The 17,402-nt window shown below is 40.7% G+C and overlaps 1 protein-coding gene across 7 annotated transcripts in view; it reads right to left on the reverse strand.

Annotated features, from left to right (window-relative positions):
* kcnq1.2 (potassium voltage-gated channel, KQT-like subfamily, member 1.2) overlaps window positions 1–17,402 on the reverse strand; it is a 219,752-nt gene that overhangs the window by 56,705 nt on the left and 145,645 nt on the right. For 6 of the 7 annotated variants that reach the window (XM_046037202.1, XM_046037201.1, XM_046037200.1 and 3 more), the window contains exons 14-17: window positions 7,755–7,830; window positions 6,722–6,816; window positions 5,246–5,286; window positions 3,628–3,689 (exon numbers count right to left, since the gene is read on the reverse strand). In XM_046037202.1, the coding sequence (XP_045893158.1) occupies window positions 3,628–3,689; window positions 5,246–5,286; window positions 6,722–6,816; window positions 7,755–7,830 (274 nt within the window). Of the gene's footprint in view, window positions 1–3,627; window positions 3,690–5,245; window positions 5,287–6,721; window positions 6,817–7,754; window positions 7,831–13,767; window positions 13,913–17,402 lie in introns of those variants that run through there. The other variant, XM_046037203.1, reaches the window with a different exon arrangement.

Consider the following 17,402-nt stretch of genomic DNA (forward strand, 5'->3'; position numbering starts at 1 on the left):
CTGACCAAGGCCAACTGTGTTTACTGTTATTTTCGAGACCAGTGGCATTCGTTTTCATTCAGTACAAGCATGGGATGGATATATATATATATATATATATATATATATATATATATATATATATATATATATACTTTTTAATATTTTATATAATGTTAAGTCTAGATTAGTAAAATTATAATGCCAGCATCAGCAAATTAAAGATTTTGACATTGAGTGATTTAGGGAAAAAACTGTGAAACCAATCCTTAATTTGAAGTTAGAGATTCTGTTACTTTATAAATTTGCGTAAATAACTGATTATTTAAAAAAAGTATGCATTTGCAGTCTTGATATCAGGTATTTGCAAAATTCCTTCCATTTTCAAAAACATATTTTGGTGTGGACTAATATTTTTTCAGCCTTGTGATAAACTTTCAACCTTGAACAAAACTAATTTTTCTTCCTACATAATTAAAGGCTGCTGCCTTCAGCTCTACACACTAATTTCAGATTTAAGTTGCAGGGTTGCTCTGGCCTCCACAACACTTCACAATATTGTTAAATCTCTGAAACAAAATAGGATCAGACAAAAAAAGCACACAACTGTTTTTCAGACAGACATTTACAGGCTATGTGAACGCATATTGTTGTAATTTCCCTGCCCTTTATGTCTATTGCTATGAGAAAAAATCCTGTTCCTATAAAACTAGGAGAGATTTACCACAAGCAGTGGGCTGAGTTTATCCTTAAGCATGCAGTGAGGTCCTTTCTGAAAGGCCATGCTGAAACCCAGAGACACTGGCCACTGTTTGAGCTTGTCGTTTGGGTATTTTTCATCGAGTGTATCTGACAGAAAGATAACACACTGTCACAGAGTGCCATCCATCTTCGTTTCCAAGTGGCTCCCGGAGAATTCAATCTTGAGAGTGTGGGGTTAGACACATTGGTGATTAATCAACTCTATGCTCATGTGTGTGTGAGTGTATTTGTGTGTAGACCTATGTGTGTCTTTGTCTGTGTGCGATAAATCACTGTCCAACCCTGTACAGCACACACAATGCCTGAGCACCCTTCAGCCCACTGAAGATAAATTCATCTACAAGCGATGTGCTGACAAAAGTTGGACAAGAAAATTATTCTATCTTACTTACTCAGCTGCAGCATAACACGCAGTCAGAGCGGTTGATGTCTGGTGTTTTACAGGGGAAAGGGGAGTAGAAAGTGGGAATTTGTCTAAAAAAAAAAAGATATAGCTGGAGGCCGACCAAGAGTGAGTATTGAGAAAGGCATGGGAACACACTCTTATGCACATACAAACCCACACACACAAACATTAGGGCACAGAGCTGATGAATAATTCCTCTGGGCTGTTGGGAAAGATCCTATTCAGAGGTGACACCAGGGTTTTGCTTTGCGTGTGATTAGGTTTACTATTATGAGCAACATGCAAGGGGTGACACAATTCAGAAATTACACAACATTATAAAATACATGCAGTGATGGGAGACAAACAAAACAGCGCTGGAGATTCTGTTGCAAACAAATTGCAACTTATAACTGAAAGCAAGGGCACCCTAGTCATTGGAACAGACTTGATTCATTGCCTTTTTTCATCATACATCTCCTGTAAACTACACACATTGTGGCACACTTTTATTTAGCTTGGAAGTTATGATTGGATGAGGTGTTATTATTACAGGTCTCATGATATAATGTTGTTTCCAGAATGAATGCATTTTGTTACATGTCGAAAAATCTGAATCTAACTTTCAACAATGTAAAGATATGAGTCAAAATGGATCCGGAGCACAAAGGAAATTATGTGTTCAATAACATCCAAGATAATGTTATTCAATTTTGGGAATTACATTGTAAGTATAATTATACAATCACCACATACCACAAACATAAAGTTAACATATTTAGTTTATTTAGAGTGGAGAACAATATCTGTGTAGTGCTACTGGTGCGTAACAGCATAGGCCTATCTGGAGGAGGACCAGGGAATGTACCAAGTAACAGAGGTCGACGGGTTCATCCACCTGCTGCCTGAGGGAAAAAGGAGGTCCCCTTTTCCATACAACAGGTGTGTTGGCCCATTGAAACCATCAAAACAAGAAATTCACACGGCCAGAGATGAGACGGGGAACGTGGGAGGAGGTTGAGGCAATGAAAATAGTAATTATGAAGGACGGGCGGCTCTGTGTATCACAAACTGCTGTTGCTTCTCTTTTGTTCCACTTTGAGAGGATGCTTGTTGCAGCAATGCATGTGAGTTCTGATTAGAGGAACGGTGATTGGTTCCACATTGTTAAGGAGGGAAAGCAGCCTGCATCAGTAGGGCTCCACTGTCCAGCACTTTTATTTTGCCTTTATGTTAAGGCGTTAAGTTATGTTAAGTTATTGATGAGAGAGAAGAAGTGAAAGAGGAAAAAGAGAGACACTGAAAGAGAAAAAGGGGACAGTGAGAGAGTCCCAGGTAGGGGAGGCACTTCTGAACGCAGGTTTATGTTTCCAATCAGGAGATTGTGATCACAACATGTAGCCCACAGCAAATGGGCCATAACTCAATCACTGAGGGAGGTCTTCAGGCTCGGAGCGTATATTGGTTCAAGATCATTACTCCTCTCTTCGTAACAAAGAGGTCTGACAAGAGCAAATGCATGCAAACACAGAGAACATCAGTGCTGATGAGGGCACAGAGATGGGATGGTAAATGTGAAGGCAAAGTGGGGGAAGTCCTGAGCTGGCTGACTTAAATAGAAAAGAAGTGGCAACAGAATGCATAGTTCTATTGTATAGGAGCTGTTTTCATTTACTGTAAGACATTTTGAGAAGGTTAATATTCAATTTAAAACACCAGTTTCATGAAGAAAAAAAATAAAACACATTTCCAAACCTTTCCATCCCCACACACATACTTTCACTTTCTAGTAATGCCACCAGTCAGACAAACAGACAACAGATGTAGCCACACACAAAAACAAACAAACACATTTCACAACCTATGATTTGCACATGGAAAGATGTGGAGGCAGATAGACCAGAAACACACATTTACTCATCAGTCCAACTGGCACAACCATTCGCAGAGGGGAAACTTCTATCTTGGCTGGCACTGGCATCAGTGTCAGCATCAACTTGTGCTCGTTCCTCTATGAGAGAGGACACGCCTAGTTACACCCGTGGGCTTCATAACACAGCTGTTGCCTATATGCTATGCTTCACTGCATAAACACTTTTCTCTTTAGCGCCCCTAATGCTTCCAGTACACTAAAATTCCCTTATGGAAACATAAACATCCAAGAATTGTCACCAACCTAGGATGACAGGAAAAAATAAGGGCTGGAATGGAAAATCATCAAAATTACCCAGCCCAGAATAGGGCCGAGCACTGAATAGATGCTGATAAGGTGGACAGCAGATAATGCAGGTATATGTTTGACATTGTCACAGATTGACCGAGCCCAGCCACAACATGGTTATATCAAAAGATTCCACCACAAGCATTCATCTGAGACACAAGCAGGCAGTCACACTCAGACACAGTTGTGCAGTCACACACACATACTAGGGTAATCTAATCAGTTTATCTCTTACTTAAAGACAAAACAAACACACGCATAGCAGCACAAGTGTGCCTACCTTATCTTCTAGCCTGATCAGTCGTGCTCCAATAGTTGGGTATTCTTTATCTTCCCCTTTTCCTGTGGGGAAAAAAGGAGGAAATCAAACATATATCCACAAATTCAAACATGCAATGCTAAAATAAATACATTTGCCTGATCAACAAGAATTTACAACCGAAATTGGTGGTAACCACAAGACAAAAACATTTGCAAAAAAGTGCACTTTGTCACACTCTAATCAATATTGTATACATATGCACACATTGCAAAAAACACATTATCTTTTATGGTAAGCGCCCTATAGGCTCATGATTATTAGTGAAAGTCATTCCATTTCTGCTGCTTTTGTGGGTATGGGTCACAGTTTATAGTCCCCTACTGTAATGTGTACAATAAAATGCATGTCAGAAGGAGTTCTATAACCTTACAAACATGAGTATATTTGCTTCTTCAGACAGATCAAAAGTTGTGTTAACTAAGTTTAGGTAGATTTCCCCTCCACTATATCCTTGGATCTGCATTAGCAACACTCATATATTCTGAGCATACCCCTTCAGAGGTGTAAAACCTCTACAATGGTGATTGCACAGATGTGCATGCTTTTATTCATACTGGTTACGTATATGTGTGTATGTATAAAATTAGTCTGGCATGGCTTTGGAGAGTATGCAAAATTTGAGAGTACAGGGCTCCAGAGCTGTTTTCTTAATTCAGTCCCTTGTCAAACTGGCCAACTGTTAACCATGTTAGTGGTCAAGGTCAGCCGAGACATGTTTACTACGCACCTGGGAATTGGGCCAAAGGAGAAGGGGAGGGAGGAAAGAAAAGAAGGTGGGTAATGGTGGGGGAAGCTGGCAATGCAATCTAGTGTAGAGAATGTTTAGAATCATATGTATACATACTGCGGTACACTTTATTCTAGCCACCATGAAATAATAATGTGAATTAAATTTTTTCAAATCATCTAGGAGCTAATTAACTTGTTGTAACTTATTTGTAACTTTTTACGGATCCTGATAATCGTACTGAATTGTTTTTCTTCTCTTTAGTCATTCAGCATGATATGTTCATGTTAACCAATTTCCATAGCACGCCAACGTCATTTCCGGTTGCCACAGTAGCTATGACAGCGGCCAGGAGCAGTTAACTTTTTAAACCATTTTTCACACAGATCAAAGAAATATGTTACTAAGTTGGTATATTCGTAACTTGACTTGTACAGGCACGTTGATTTCATTTCATTAATATAATCTAATACAAATTATGAAATGATGACAGTTAGCTAGATATTTGGAAGTTAAATGCTGTAAATGATTGATTCCTAATTTATGACTGATTTTCACTACAAATTCAAAACCAATGTACATTATAAATATATGTGCACCCACATGTTCATGCAAATACACATGAACCTGCTAATACATGCCTACATGCACAGTGAAACCAAGCAGGGCGCACAATTTCACATATTTACAAATATGAAAACGCACACATAAACATACACACAAACATGTCTTTTTCTCTCATATTTAGTCTGGCACAGCCTGAAGATGTGTGAGGTATAAACACAGTGATGGGGTGAGGAGTGACAGCTGTCTATCAGATGTAGACTGCTGTGTGTGCTGTGTATTTACCTGGAAGGAACATTCCTGGCTTCCCCAGTGTGCCATCCAGCCTGGGGAACAGACAGAAGAAATTAGACCTGAGAAAGATAAATTGCAGGGCAGGTCGAGAAGGGATTCAGTTGAGTAAATAGCACTTTGTTTCAGCTCAGGATCAAAACAGTAAAATAATATAAGCCAATTTATAGATCCAATAAAATTAAACAGATGGCATCAGTGCAAAAGTCTTATTTTGGTGCATTCGGGGGAAAAAACAACACAAGCAAGAGTTAAAGGGATGGATAAATTATTGCTATGCTCTTATTGAAATATAAAGCTTTGAAAAACAATCAGACTTGCAAGAGGTTTCACTTGCTTGTGTGGACTGTTAGTCATTTATAAATGAATTGAAGTAAAGGAAACAGTTCAATATGCACTGTAAGCATTCTCTTTTCATCTCTTCGAATTAAGGGTGAGATTTTATCATAAAAATCACATGTCTTTAATTATCTTTCATTTATGTTTGTGACCCATTTTCTGCAAAGTGGTCATTGCATTATTGTGGTGCTTTGCAAACGTTACATGTGGCCAGCGCTGTGATGTCTTTTTCTTTGGATTTTGTGATGAATGTTAAGTTTTGGTATTAGTCTATTTTAGAGTTACAAAAAAAAAGAATCAGCAGCTTAGATTTTTATGAGAAACTGTGCAGAATTTATAGGAATTGGCTATGATTTGTATTGCAGCTTTACATCACTTTAGTTAGCTGTAAATTATATTAAATAATCAAATAACCGGTCTTTTCTTGATTTACTGATACATTATAATGCCCTGCTGGTTTCAAAATTTCACAGTGCATTACCAGGGTTCAGCTGAATTACTGCAAAAAGTGTTAAGAGGTGACGCACTTACGTAAGTTTGACCCACTTTCTTACCTAACCGACCTTCATGGGAGAGTGTGGGGTGGTTTGAAGAAAGTAAGTTGCTTCAAAAAGCAATTTGTGGGAAGAGAATGAAAGGTTTTACTTTAGTGGGTACTGGACTTTATAACAGCTCAACAAAGCACAACATAGTGTAACAAATTAGAGCCCTACTGTGTCAGATGAACAGTCACAACAGTAACAACAACAGAAACTGTTAAGAGTTGCAAAATTACTGAAAGCTGAATAGATGTAGAGTAAATGGGTCATTTCTCTTCCTGTTGTCTTCCTGACCAAGCTCAGCTGACCATGATGTCAGTACAGCTTAGTTAAGGGCAAGATGAACAGAAACACAAATATTCATGATACAACTTCATAGCTTATGTGTATTATACTGTGCAAATGGAAAAATGATATGAAGACAAAGGATTTAAGTTGATCAATTTTGTTATAAAATGAGATTGCATGTTTTGTTTTCTGACTTCTTCCTTGTTCTTGTAACTACGAGGTGGTATCCAACATAAACGTGAAAAAAGTTCACTGATTTAGAGACAGAAAGCAAGGAAGAAAGAGCATGAAACAAAGATGCCACCTTCTCTGCAGCTCCTTGATGCGGACCATCATGTTGAGGTGACCCTGGGAATACTGCTCGATCACGTCTCGCACATCATAGGGCTTCCGAGCTTGCTGTGGATCAATGCATGTGCACGCACACGCACACACACACACACACACACACACACACACACACATACACACAGGGACACAAAAGCCATTGTCAACCGTAGCCGCTGTTGCTTAGTCCCCGAAAACATCCCCAACCCCCCTGGGTGCAAAGGGTTCATTGTTAACTCATTGTGTGTGTTTTGTGTGTGTGTGCGTTTGTGCACACACAGACAAGTGCATGGTCATGTAGAAAGCAATCGTGTTAAGGTCCTTTCACAGCTTTGTTTAGTGTGACGTGGATACAAGCAGCATCAGAAAGAACCCAGTGAACTCTTTAGGGTATCCTTGGTACCCTACAGTATAGCCTCTGCAGCTGAGATCAATTATTATAATTGAAAACATATAGAACACTTGGAAACGGTAAGGAATCATTCTACAATAACATGTAGCATGAAAATGATGGCCAAAGTATCTCAAACATGATATTGTTTTGCACAAAATTTGCCACCATAACTCTGCTGACTTTAGTGCTAAGTGAGGCCCTATCCTGCTGTTTGTAAGTGTATCTTTGCATGTGTGTGTTTTTGTGAGTGCAGTACAGTAAGTGAATTCCTACTGTAGCCCCAGAGACAGGTTAGGAGATTTCCCATGATACTACACTTGAACTGAAGTGAGCACAAAGAAGACATGCAGGTGCAAGTTCCAGGCATTTACACACAAACAGACACGTACACACACCTAACACGCGCACAGCGGCGATGCAGCTGATATATGCCCTTGGCGCTACCCCTCCACATCCTGCATAACCACACGCACACGCACACACACACACACACACACACACACACACACACACCACACTTGTCTCACTCCCTCGCTCACCCTCAATCTTTCTCTTTCTTTATCTCTGTACACCCTCCGTAGAATGTGTTTCCTCCTCAGGATTTCCTTCTGCTTACCTGAAATTTCTTCCTGGCAACAAAGTACTGCATTCTGCGGAGGACTTTTACAGCTGACCTCTGGGCATGGGACAACCTGTGACAGAAAGAAAAACTGGTTTAGTCTAAAAGAAAAGCACTGATCATTAAGTCTACAGATGTCACCATGCTGTAAAATGTGAAATAGCTTGTTTTGGACAAGCTGAGTTGGAAAAAAACAAAAGACAAGGTGTGTGCTCAGAGCCCAGTCTAATTGGCTCTTGCTGCATTCAAGGATGGATGGACAATGTGTGTCCCTGACAAGAGAGAAAACACACACATTGACAGGTTTGCATTCATGTACACAAACATACACATTTAACCTATAACTGTATGTGTCAACATAGATTAACCCGCACACTCTACAGAAGGAAACCAGACTCAGTTTGCATTAAGAGGAGTCCCAAAACACATGTCCCTCGGCTCAAAGCAGCACATCTGTGTCAACACAAAAGAAAACCCACTGGTATGGAGCTAAACACTGAAACAGAAACCACCGGAGGCAAACAACACACACAAACTCATACTTGCATACCATATTGACTATATTTTTTCAGAGAGGCATTTGTGTGCTGTGCACTGGTGCTTATGTGATTTGTCAGAAAATGCTGAAACATGTCCTTGGATATTCCTTGTGTGACGTCTGCACATTTGGATAATGTGTGTTCTATGAGTGAAAATAGATGAGAAAAAGCAGACTGAAAATGTAGACTGGATTTCAGTGGCTCGAGTGATTGAAAACACACAAATGCTATGTGCAGGCGGATGGACACAGTCACACACAGACCCCAGCAGTTAAAGAGTTGTCAAACAGTCATGTGAATTAGAGAAATTCATACTGTTGCATGGAGGTCCATAGCCATAGTAAGCTCCATAAACATCATATATTAATGAAACCATATTATAGTATTTTAAGATAAGTATTTATAAAGTTCTTTGTGACCCCATCTGCATGTCAGATGACCCCACTTGACCCCTCAAAGTTGTAAAGCGCTGACCTGAGGTGTGTACAAGGAGCTGACTTCCCTTTATAAATTAATTTCTTCAAAGCTCTTATTACTTTCCAGATCACTCAGAAAGGATTTAAAGCCTCCAATCTACAAATGTAAACATCACCAATGCATGGTGGATAGGTCAGTTTCACGGGTCAGAAGATCAGAGGTGATTCTGTAAGTGCTAAAAGGATAGGATGATCCAATACACAGCTCCCTTTAATACTGCCAGGCATTAGTTCGCTATAAGAGTTTCAATGTATTACAATGTTGAAAAATGTTTTTATGCTTATTGGTATATTATTACATACTTGATTCGTAAACAAAGTGAGATAAAACACAAAAGACAAGTAGTTTTATTTAAATGAAAATATACAGTAAAACAGCTCCTGTCGGCTGGGTGAGCAGGACCTGCTCCTCTTTTCTGTGCCTATTCTCTACCTGTTTTCTATTTCATGTAAAGTATGTCTCAGATAGAGGTGACCTTTCAGTCATCTATTGGTATCAGAGACATCAAAGTTAAGCTGGTAAGCCACAGGATGGTGTGTGTGTGTGTGTGTGCCAGCCATCTGCTGAGATGGTGGATTAACATCAAACTGACGTCACTAGATTCTTGCTGGGGAGATCCAGAGGAATGGCAGAAATGAAAAGGGGATGGGAAAAACAATCAGGTGCAACGCCGAATGTGAAAACAAGAACAAATTATTAATATTAAAATTATTGTTAACATTGTATTCCCACTTTTAAACACTTGCCTAAAACATGTGTACCAAATGCAATAGTATGCACAAATGTAGTTTGAGAATGCACTGGATGTTTGTGTGTGTGTATTACGTGCTCTTTACTGTTACTATGAGTGTAACTGCAGCTGAAGATAAGTTCTTCTCTACTCAAATGGCCTTCAAAATGAAAATAAAAGACTTAATTCTTATGTCAAAACCTATGCTTTTGTATAAGAGGGTAATGCATTTGAGTCTGTGTGCTGCTTTGAACATTTCTCTCAAACTACGCCCCAATCAAAGCAGCCGCACCCACATGCATGCACGCACACACACTTGACACACAAAAACTCCCCAAACAAGGGTCTTTGTGGAGTCAACAAGTCGCTCTGAGGTCTTAATTAGGCAGAGAGACAACAAAAGGACTTAACAGACAATGCGTTGACATGGGACCATAAAACGTGAACATCAAAGGATTCTGTCTTTTTTCCTGGCCTCCATGCAAGGCCTGCCCAAGCTATAGGAGGAAATGCACACAGACAATACCAAACATAAAGAGCATGAGGCCCTATTTTGGAAAAAAAAAGTCAACACCCCACCTCCTTGCTCTCCATCTTCAATGACAAGAAGGATGTGTTCTTTTTTTCATCTACTCTTTTCTGTGTGACTCGGAGGTTCAGGCATAATTGGGAAAGAAAACACATGTAGGAAACAAAAAACATGTGCAGTTTTGATCATTGTATAACTGTACCCCGCTCCCTCCTTGCCCTCCTCCCGTTTCCTGCATTTGACACAAATGTGCACACATGTTCATTGGGTAAAAGCGATAAAAGAATAACATGGTACAACACCACTCCATTAAACATTTGGCACACAGAAACTGAAGGAATGTAATTTCCACATCTCTTTGCTGATGCTGCCCTTCAAACACTTGTCAACTCTGACTCTGCTTCCTAATCATCTCCTTCTGCCTCCCTCTCTCTCTTTTCTCTTCTTCATGTTTATTTTACATCTATAGAGAAGATTTGACACACAGTGTATCCTGGGGACTCTTGAGTCAGCAAAGCTCAGATCTCACCCACAACGACTTCAATAAATGTTCCATTGTCCTGCACTGTATGATTAATTTTGTATTGGGAAGGATGGTTGTGTGTGTGTTTATTGTCTTCTACGGATTAAACCCCAACTCCTAGCTCTTCTCAACAGACTCGCTATTCTTCATTAGGTCAACTGTAGAAGTCATGTAGAAGCTGTAATTGCTGGAGTCATGAACTGGCCATGGCCCACTCTTGAAAAGCTGTGACAGATTTAGCCCCATGGCCTCCCCTGGACCATTCTCTCTTAATAGGTTTTCTCCTTTTACATTTTCAGATGGTCACTTTGGAGATCTCCGAGTTGTCAATGGCAACTCTCCCTCATCCCCCACCCCCTTGGCTCTTTCTTTGGCAGGGAACCGTCAAATATCCTGTGCTTCCATGGTGTGCTGCAATAACCTCAGAGTCAGTCAGGAGAAAGCAGCCTTAGACATCAATGTGCTACGGTCAGGGCCCAGCAAGACTGCTGGCCTGTGTGTGTGTGTGTGTGTGTGTGCACGCGTGCATCTGTGTGTGTGAGATAAGCTTTATGACTGGTGCTTTGGTCCATCAAAGAGATGTGCTCTTCTTCTGTTCTCCTCAAAAACAGACTTCCTTTTATCATATCTTGGAAGGATAAGATGACTACATTATTTCAAGTACGTTTGATCTAAAAGCGATGGCATGCCAGAGGGTGCTGTGGTAAGAATTATAAGGGCGCATTGCTAAGATGCTATATCATGACAGCCAAGTTTCCCCATTCAATGAGGGTTTTAAATGACTGGGCCTCGATTCATTTCAAACAAAATAAATGCTCCCATGTGGATTTTCCTATAAGGGTTTGTCTACTGGGAAATTAAACCAGCTCTGACAGTTGTTTGCATGCAAGAAGAACAACTTTAACCCAACTTGGTCTTTCTCAGGCTATCATCACTACTCTTTGATTGCAAAATTGTCACTCTCACTGTCTTTCTCTTTCCCATGCTTGCATTCTCTTTCACTCCTTTAATTTTACTCTGTCCTTCTGCTTGTTACTGTGCAGCTATCTGACTTTTTCTCAAACATGACACATTCAGAACCTGAGAGACTCAACTGCACTCTCTGCTGCATGACACAGCTGGATAAATAAGGCTTCTGATACAATAGTTTCCCTCCTCCCTGTTTGTCTGCTCTGGTTGTTTCCATGTCCCCCTCAGATCAACAGACACTGATCAAGACATGTTGTTGACAATAGCAGCAACCAAGCCACATCAAAGTGCAGTGCCCATTAAGAGCTGATGACAAAGAGAGAACAGAGTGAGCGCAAGCACATGTTTGATGTGTATGGCACATCAAACAGAGAGAAAACGAGAGGCCAGAGATACTGTAGATTCACAATCACCCTAACCTCCTGCATTTCTATCAAAAACACGCTGTGAAACTACTGTATACTGTGGGAGAAGGACATGTTTATGTATATACATGTAGGAATGTATGAAGCAAATGCAGACAAATACAGTGCTTCAATCTCTCACGCAGTATTTTCCACACAGTGTAGCCCACAACATCTGTTTAATTCTTTTTTCTCAGCTTTAACAAAAAAGGAAACAAAACTAGGAGCCAATGATGTGGTGATACTTGTGATTCCCATCATTAAATAATATGTAGCTTGTGCAAAGTATCCTTGCATAGTCTGATCTCACATATACGCACAGTCACCACATACCTCTAACAGTACATGTGAATGAAAGTCCCCAGTCTTTAAGCTTGTGAAAAAATCCCACCAATGAAAATAATTCCGAGAGAGATGGTCGACATCCTGGTGACCTCAGAGAAGTCCCACCCTTATTTAATGTTAATGACGCCAAGTCTCACAACCTGTTATTACTTAAGGAGAACAGAGACAGACATAGCTCTTTCCCACCACCGGAGAGAAGATTGGAGAGGAGCGCACTTCTAACAAGTATACTAATGACTGGTGAACTCTTCTTGACATGACTCTAACTGCCAAATTAACTGAAGATTTGGGAGAGGAGGCTTCCAGTTAGGCAGCCGAGAAAATGAAAAACTATAGCCGTGAGAAAAAAGCTTTTTACTAGGGTGTGAAGACCACAAGGAGCAAAGATTGTAATTTGTATAGACAAAAATCTAATTGAAGTTATTTTAGATGTAGTTTCCATGAATTCTTACATAAAATATGGATACTGTTATATTTTAATACATTTCGAATTTTAATTTGATACAATGATGAATCCTACAATTGATTAAGATATGTTCTTGCAGTTCCTGCATCGACACACTAGGAGCAGTAACAAAAAAGGTTCAGACCAATTCAGGTTCTGAGGGTTAATGTTCCAGGCCTAAGGTGTAGCCTTAAGAGGAGGACATGGCTGTAACTATTCTTCAAAGTGAGCCTAATTAGAGAGCTGGATAGATTTGGGGTTAATGACCCCCTCTTTGGTGCCAGACCTTCTTTTAGTCTAAATGTTTAGCCTAAGGTGTGTCAGTGATATGGGCATGCATGTTGGTGAGTGTATCACAGTAAGTGTTTTCTTTTCAGGTGGTGTTTTTACCCATAAATCTGTTTTTTAAAGAAGGTTTTGTGTCTATTCAGGTGCACTTTTATAGCCATGCTACCGATGTGGCTCTATGGAAATGCTATCAGTCAGTTTGGTGGTTAGTCAGCCACTTTTTTAGGCCAGACTAAAATGTCTCAACAACTTTTGTCTAGCAACATCATCAAGTCAATTTCAAGCAATACAGCCTCCCAGAGGTTATATAGACTCTTTGCCTATGTTAAGGGCAGCATATGACACATGCCAAAACATCCACAACCATTGTTTTCACTGTAAACCTGTAAATCCTTTAACACACATCATCATTGGCTGACGCGTGTCAACACGTTGGGATATGTCACTAACCTATTTCCCAACTATCCCTGGATCTGCATATTCCAGCTACTGTACCTTTACTTCTTCCTTTATGATACGTCCAGCGAGTGCCATGGGCATCAACTAACGTGTGACATATGATGTGATTCACCATCTTCTCCGTCACTTTTGAGTTTGTTTTTAATCATTTTGTTTGGGGTTTATTTTGCACACACACAAATCCACATGCACCAGCATCTAGTACAAATGAAAGCAAGCAGGCACATAAATAGTGTCACATCCCGGCTGATTGAATGTGACAATAAGGGGGAGACCAAGCAGGTTAATGTTTTATTAAATAAACTATAAACAACATAACTATTTACAACAGAGATAACGTGATTATCAGTGGCATCAGTGGTGAATGGAATGCATGGATGAGTGAAAATGTATGAACAAAGGTTGACGGGAACTCAGGAAACAAACCCAAACCAGGAGATGTGGAGCCTAGGAGAGAGAGACAGACAATGAGACAGGGTGATATATGTAGCCTCGGCTGAGGCCTACACAGGTGTCAGCCATTACTGAACGACCTCCCAAACTGCCAGCTCCTACAGGAAGCAACCAATGAAGCTACAGCAGGCAGAAAGGGAGGGGTCATAACAATAGACATACACCAACATTCTTCAGGTCTATTGCGATTGTATGCAAGGTGTGGGTGTGCGCGTGCATGTTACGAAGAAGGAGGGCGATTGGGTTTCTCCTGATGGGAGACGAGGGGGTGAGGTGGTGAAGAAGGATTTATAATTCATGGCCTAATAGGATTTGTTGCTGTTTAGCAGGATTAGGCATGTTAGAGAAAGAATCTATTTATTGCTGCCAGTCGGGGGGTCCCTTTGCCTGGGTGGGGAGGTTTTTGGGGGTGGGTAGTGGCGAGCTGAGGTTGGGGGTGCGGGGCACCACACTGGACCCATAAGATTTTGTTCTGGGATTTTCTGGGATAACCCCTGGCACAGAGGTCCCTGAGCACCCAACCCTACCCACTCGTCTCAGCTCTTAGTCCCACTACAGCAACCATTTTGGGATTAAATTGGCTGTTTCTCTTTCATGGAACTCTGATAATCCAAGCACATGAGCCCAGTGGTTGGTCATGCCAACACACATGGCTGTTCATCTGTGTTTGTGTGTGTGTGCAGGGACAATTAGCACCACCATGCACTCAGGAGAGCAGGGGCCCGCTGGAGGTGGCAGTCATAGACCTGTCCACGTTCAGCCTGGCTTAACCCTTGCTATGGACCCAGCAGGAGGACAGAGGAAAAGAAGAAGAGAAAAGAGAGGGATGAAGAAGAGAGGGGGAGAAAGATAGAGAAAGGAGGAGATGGAGTGTGAACTGTGGACCTTCTTAGCTAAGGGGCTTTCCCTTCATAAACCAATCCGTTTAGATTATGAAACCATGTTCGTTTTCAAAAGAGCATTATTCTTTCATTCATGTGTGGTTGGGGCTACAGTGGGGGGCTGACATTAAAAACTGCTGTTTAATTAGGCATTTCTAGAGTTGTCAGCCTTTCTGTTCCTGCTTTCAGTTTTGGGAGGCCCTCCATAATGGCCAATAGCGAGTGCTGTGTGTGTGTTTGTGTATGAGAGGAAGAAAAAGGTGGAGAGGCAGCAGTTTTGTTCCTCCATTAATTTGTGCAGCCACTTAATCAATACTCTGAGATAGCATATATCCTTGTTAACGCTTTCCTTAGTGTGTTCAGTGTTTTTTGTAAGTAAAGTCATTAGCGAAAGTACTGTACATGTTGTACAAAGATACAGAGATATTCATTTCATTTCATTTATTGTAAACTTACTGATTTCAATTTGCATGAGATGTAGAACACTTCTTCATTGCAACCTGAAGCTTAAGAGGCCACCTCTCCAAACCCGGTAGAGGTCATGAGTCTCCTCGACTAAACAAACATTCACCATGAACACCAGTCTCACATATTAAAGTATGAAAATAGAGAACTATATCATGATGGGATTGACACTTTTTTGAGTCCCTTTGTCAGGAGAGGAGAGGATTTTAGAGGAGGTATATGGCTATTGGTCTGGCCAAACACAACGCTGCAAGCTTCTTTCAAAACCTGGAGAGGAAATCAGTGGGAACAGGCCAGCTAATGAACAACCCATCAGTCTCTGTTTATCCCTGCTTTTGTTTGGTTTTCATTTATTTGCACAGTGATAAAAGATAGGAGGCAAGCTAATAAAAACAGACAAACAAAATAATAAGGTGGCCAGTAAATACATTCCCCTGCAACTCCCACACATTTCTTTCCATTCTTAAACTTGCTAGATCTTTCCACAGTTTAGGAGCTGCTACAGCAAAAGCACGGTCCCCTTTAAGCTTGCTCTTTGTTTTGGGCACACTTAGGAACAGTTGATCGGCTGACCTGAGAGAACGGGTGGGTCTATAGGGGTGTAGCAGCTCAGAGATGTAGGGTGGGGCAAGACCATTGAGACATTTAAAAGCAAATAAAAGAATCTTAAAATGGATCCTTTGATGTATAGGCAGCCAGTGGAGTGAGGATAAAATGGGGGAAATGTGCTCGTATTTACGTGTTCCAGTTAAAAGACGTGCAGTAGCGTTTTGAACCATCTGGAGACGAGCAATAGAGGATCCACTGACTCCCACGTACAGTGCATTACAGTAATCCAACCAAGTGGTGACAAAGGCGGGGATTACTGTCTCAAAGTGCTGCCTAGAAAGAAATGGCTTTATTTTGGCCAGTTGCCTTAATTGAAAAAAGCTTGTTTTAACCACTGACCTTATCTGTCTGTCAAGCTTGAGGTCAGAGTCGATTTTAACCCCTAGGTTAGTGATTGTTGGCTTGATATACTGACTCAAGGAACCCAGATCGGCACGGGGGTCCTAGGGGTGCCACCAAAAAACATCACTTCTGTCTTACTTTCATTAAGACTTAAAAAGTTAAGAGTCATCCAGGCCTTTATGTCATCAAGACACTTAAGTAATGGTCCAACAGTTTCATTCTTTTTAAGGGGCACATAGATCTGACTATTGTCTGCATAACAGTGGAATGACATACCATGCTTCCTAAGTATGGAACCAAGTGGGAGCAAATACAGAGAGAAGAGAAGAGGGCCTAATATTGAGCCCTGTGGGACCCCACAAGAGAGTGGAGCATAGGAGTACACAGAATCTCCACAGCTGACACAGAAGGTTCTACCTTCCAAGTAGGACCTGAACCATTTCAGTGCAATGCCCTTGATGCCAACCCACCGCACCAAACGAGAGATCAGGATTTCAGTAGTAATATAATGCTGAGAGTGAGAGTAACAATAGGATAGAGTGATAGAAAGAATGAGAGCGACAGAGAGGGATGAAGTGGTAGTCATCCCTCTCTGGTAGTGGTGAGACTAGTAAGTCGTAGTGGAGAGAAGGGATTTATGGCAGCAGATGAAACTGAGAATGCCTTTTCAGACTTGCTTTAATAGTTTCCGTTCCTGGTCCACTGTACAATTAGCACACTGCCTCTGTCTCCAGGTCTGTAACTGCCTGGAAGGTAATTACACCAGCAGTCCAAATACAAAAGCAGACAGACAGAAAGACAGGAAAGCGGAGAAAGGCTGAATGGGTACTTATCACTGGCGCTGCTACTTCTTATATAGATATTATAGATAGGAAATTATTATAATGAATATATTTTAAAGACCTTTTCCACATTCCTGTCTTTGAACAGTAATTTGTCTGTATGTTTTTTCTACAGGTAAGTTCAATTCAGCAGTTAATTTTATTTATTACATCTTCTTCTATTCATTGAAAAATACAAAAGTTATGAATATACAAAGATTGTACATTTTAAAAGTTTAACTGGACACAAGATGTCTCCTACTGTAAAGTCCATTCTAGAGTGTCCACATCACACATGTTCTGTAAGTTGCATATTGGAGCATGGCTGGCTTCCAAAGTCATTGTGTCAGTGTGTCTGGGGACACA

This window comes from Micropterus dolomieu, linkage group LG22, assembly GCF_021292245.1.
Source record: "Micropterus dolomieu isolate WLL.071019.BEF.003 ecotype Adirondacks linkage group LG22, ASM2129224v1, whole genome shotgun sequence".
Lineage (NCBI taxonomy): Eukaryota > Metazoa > Chordata > Actinopteri > Centrarchiformes > Centrarchidae > Micropterus > Micropterus dolomieu.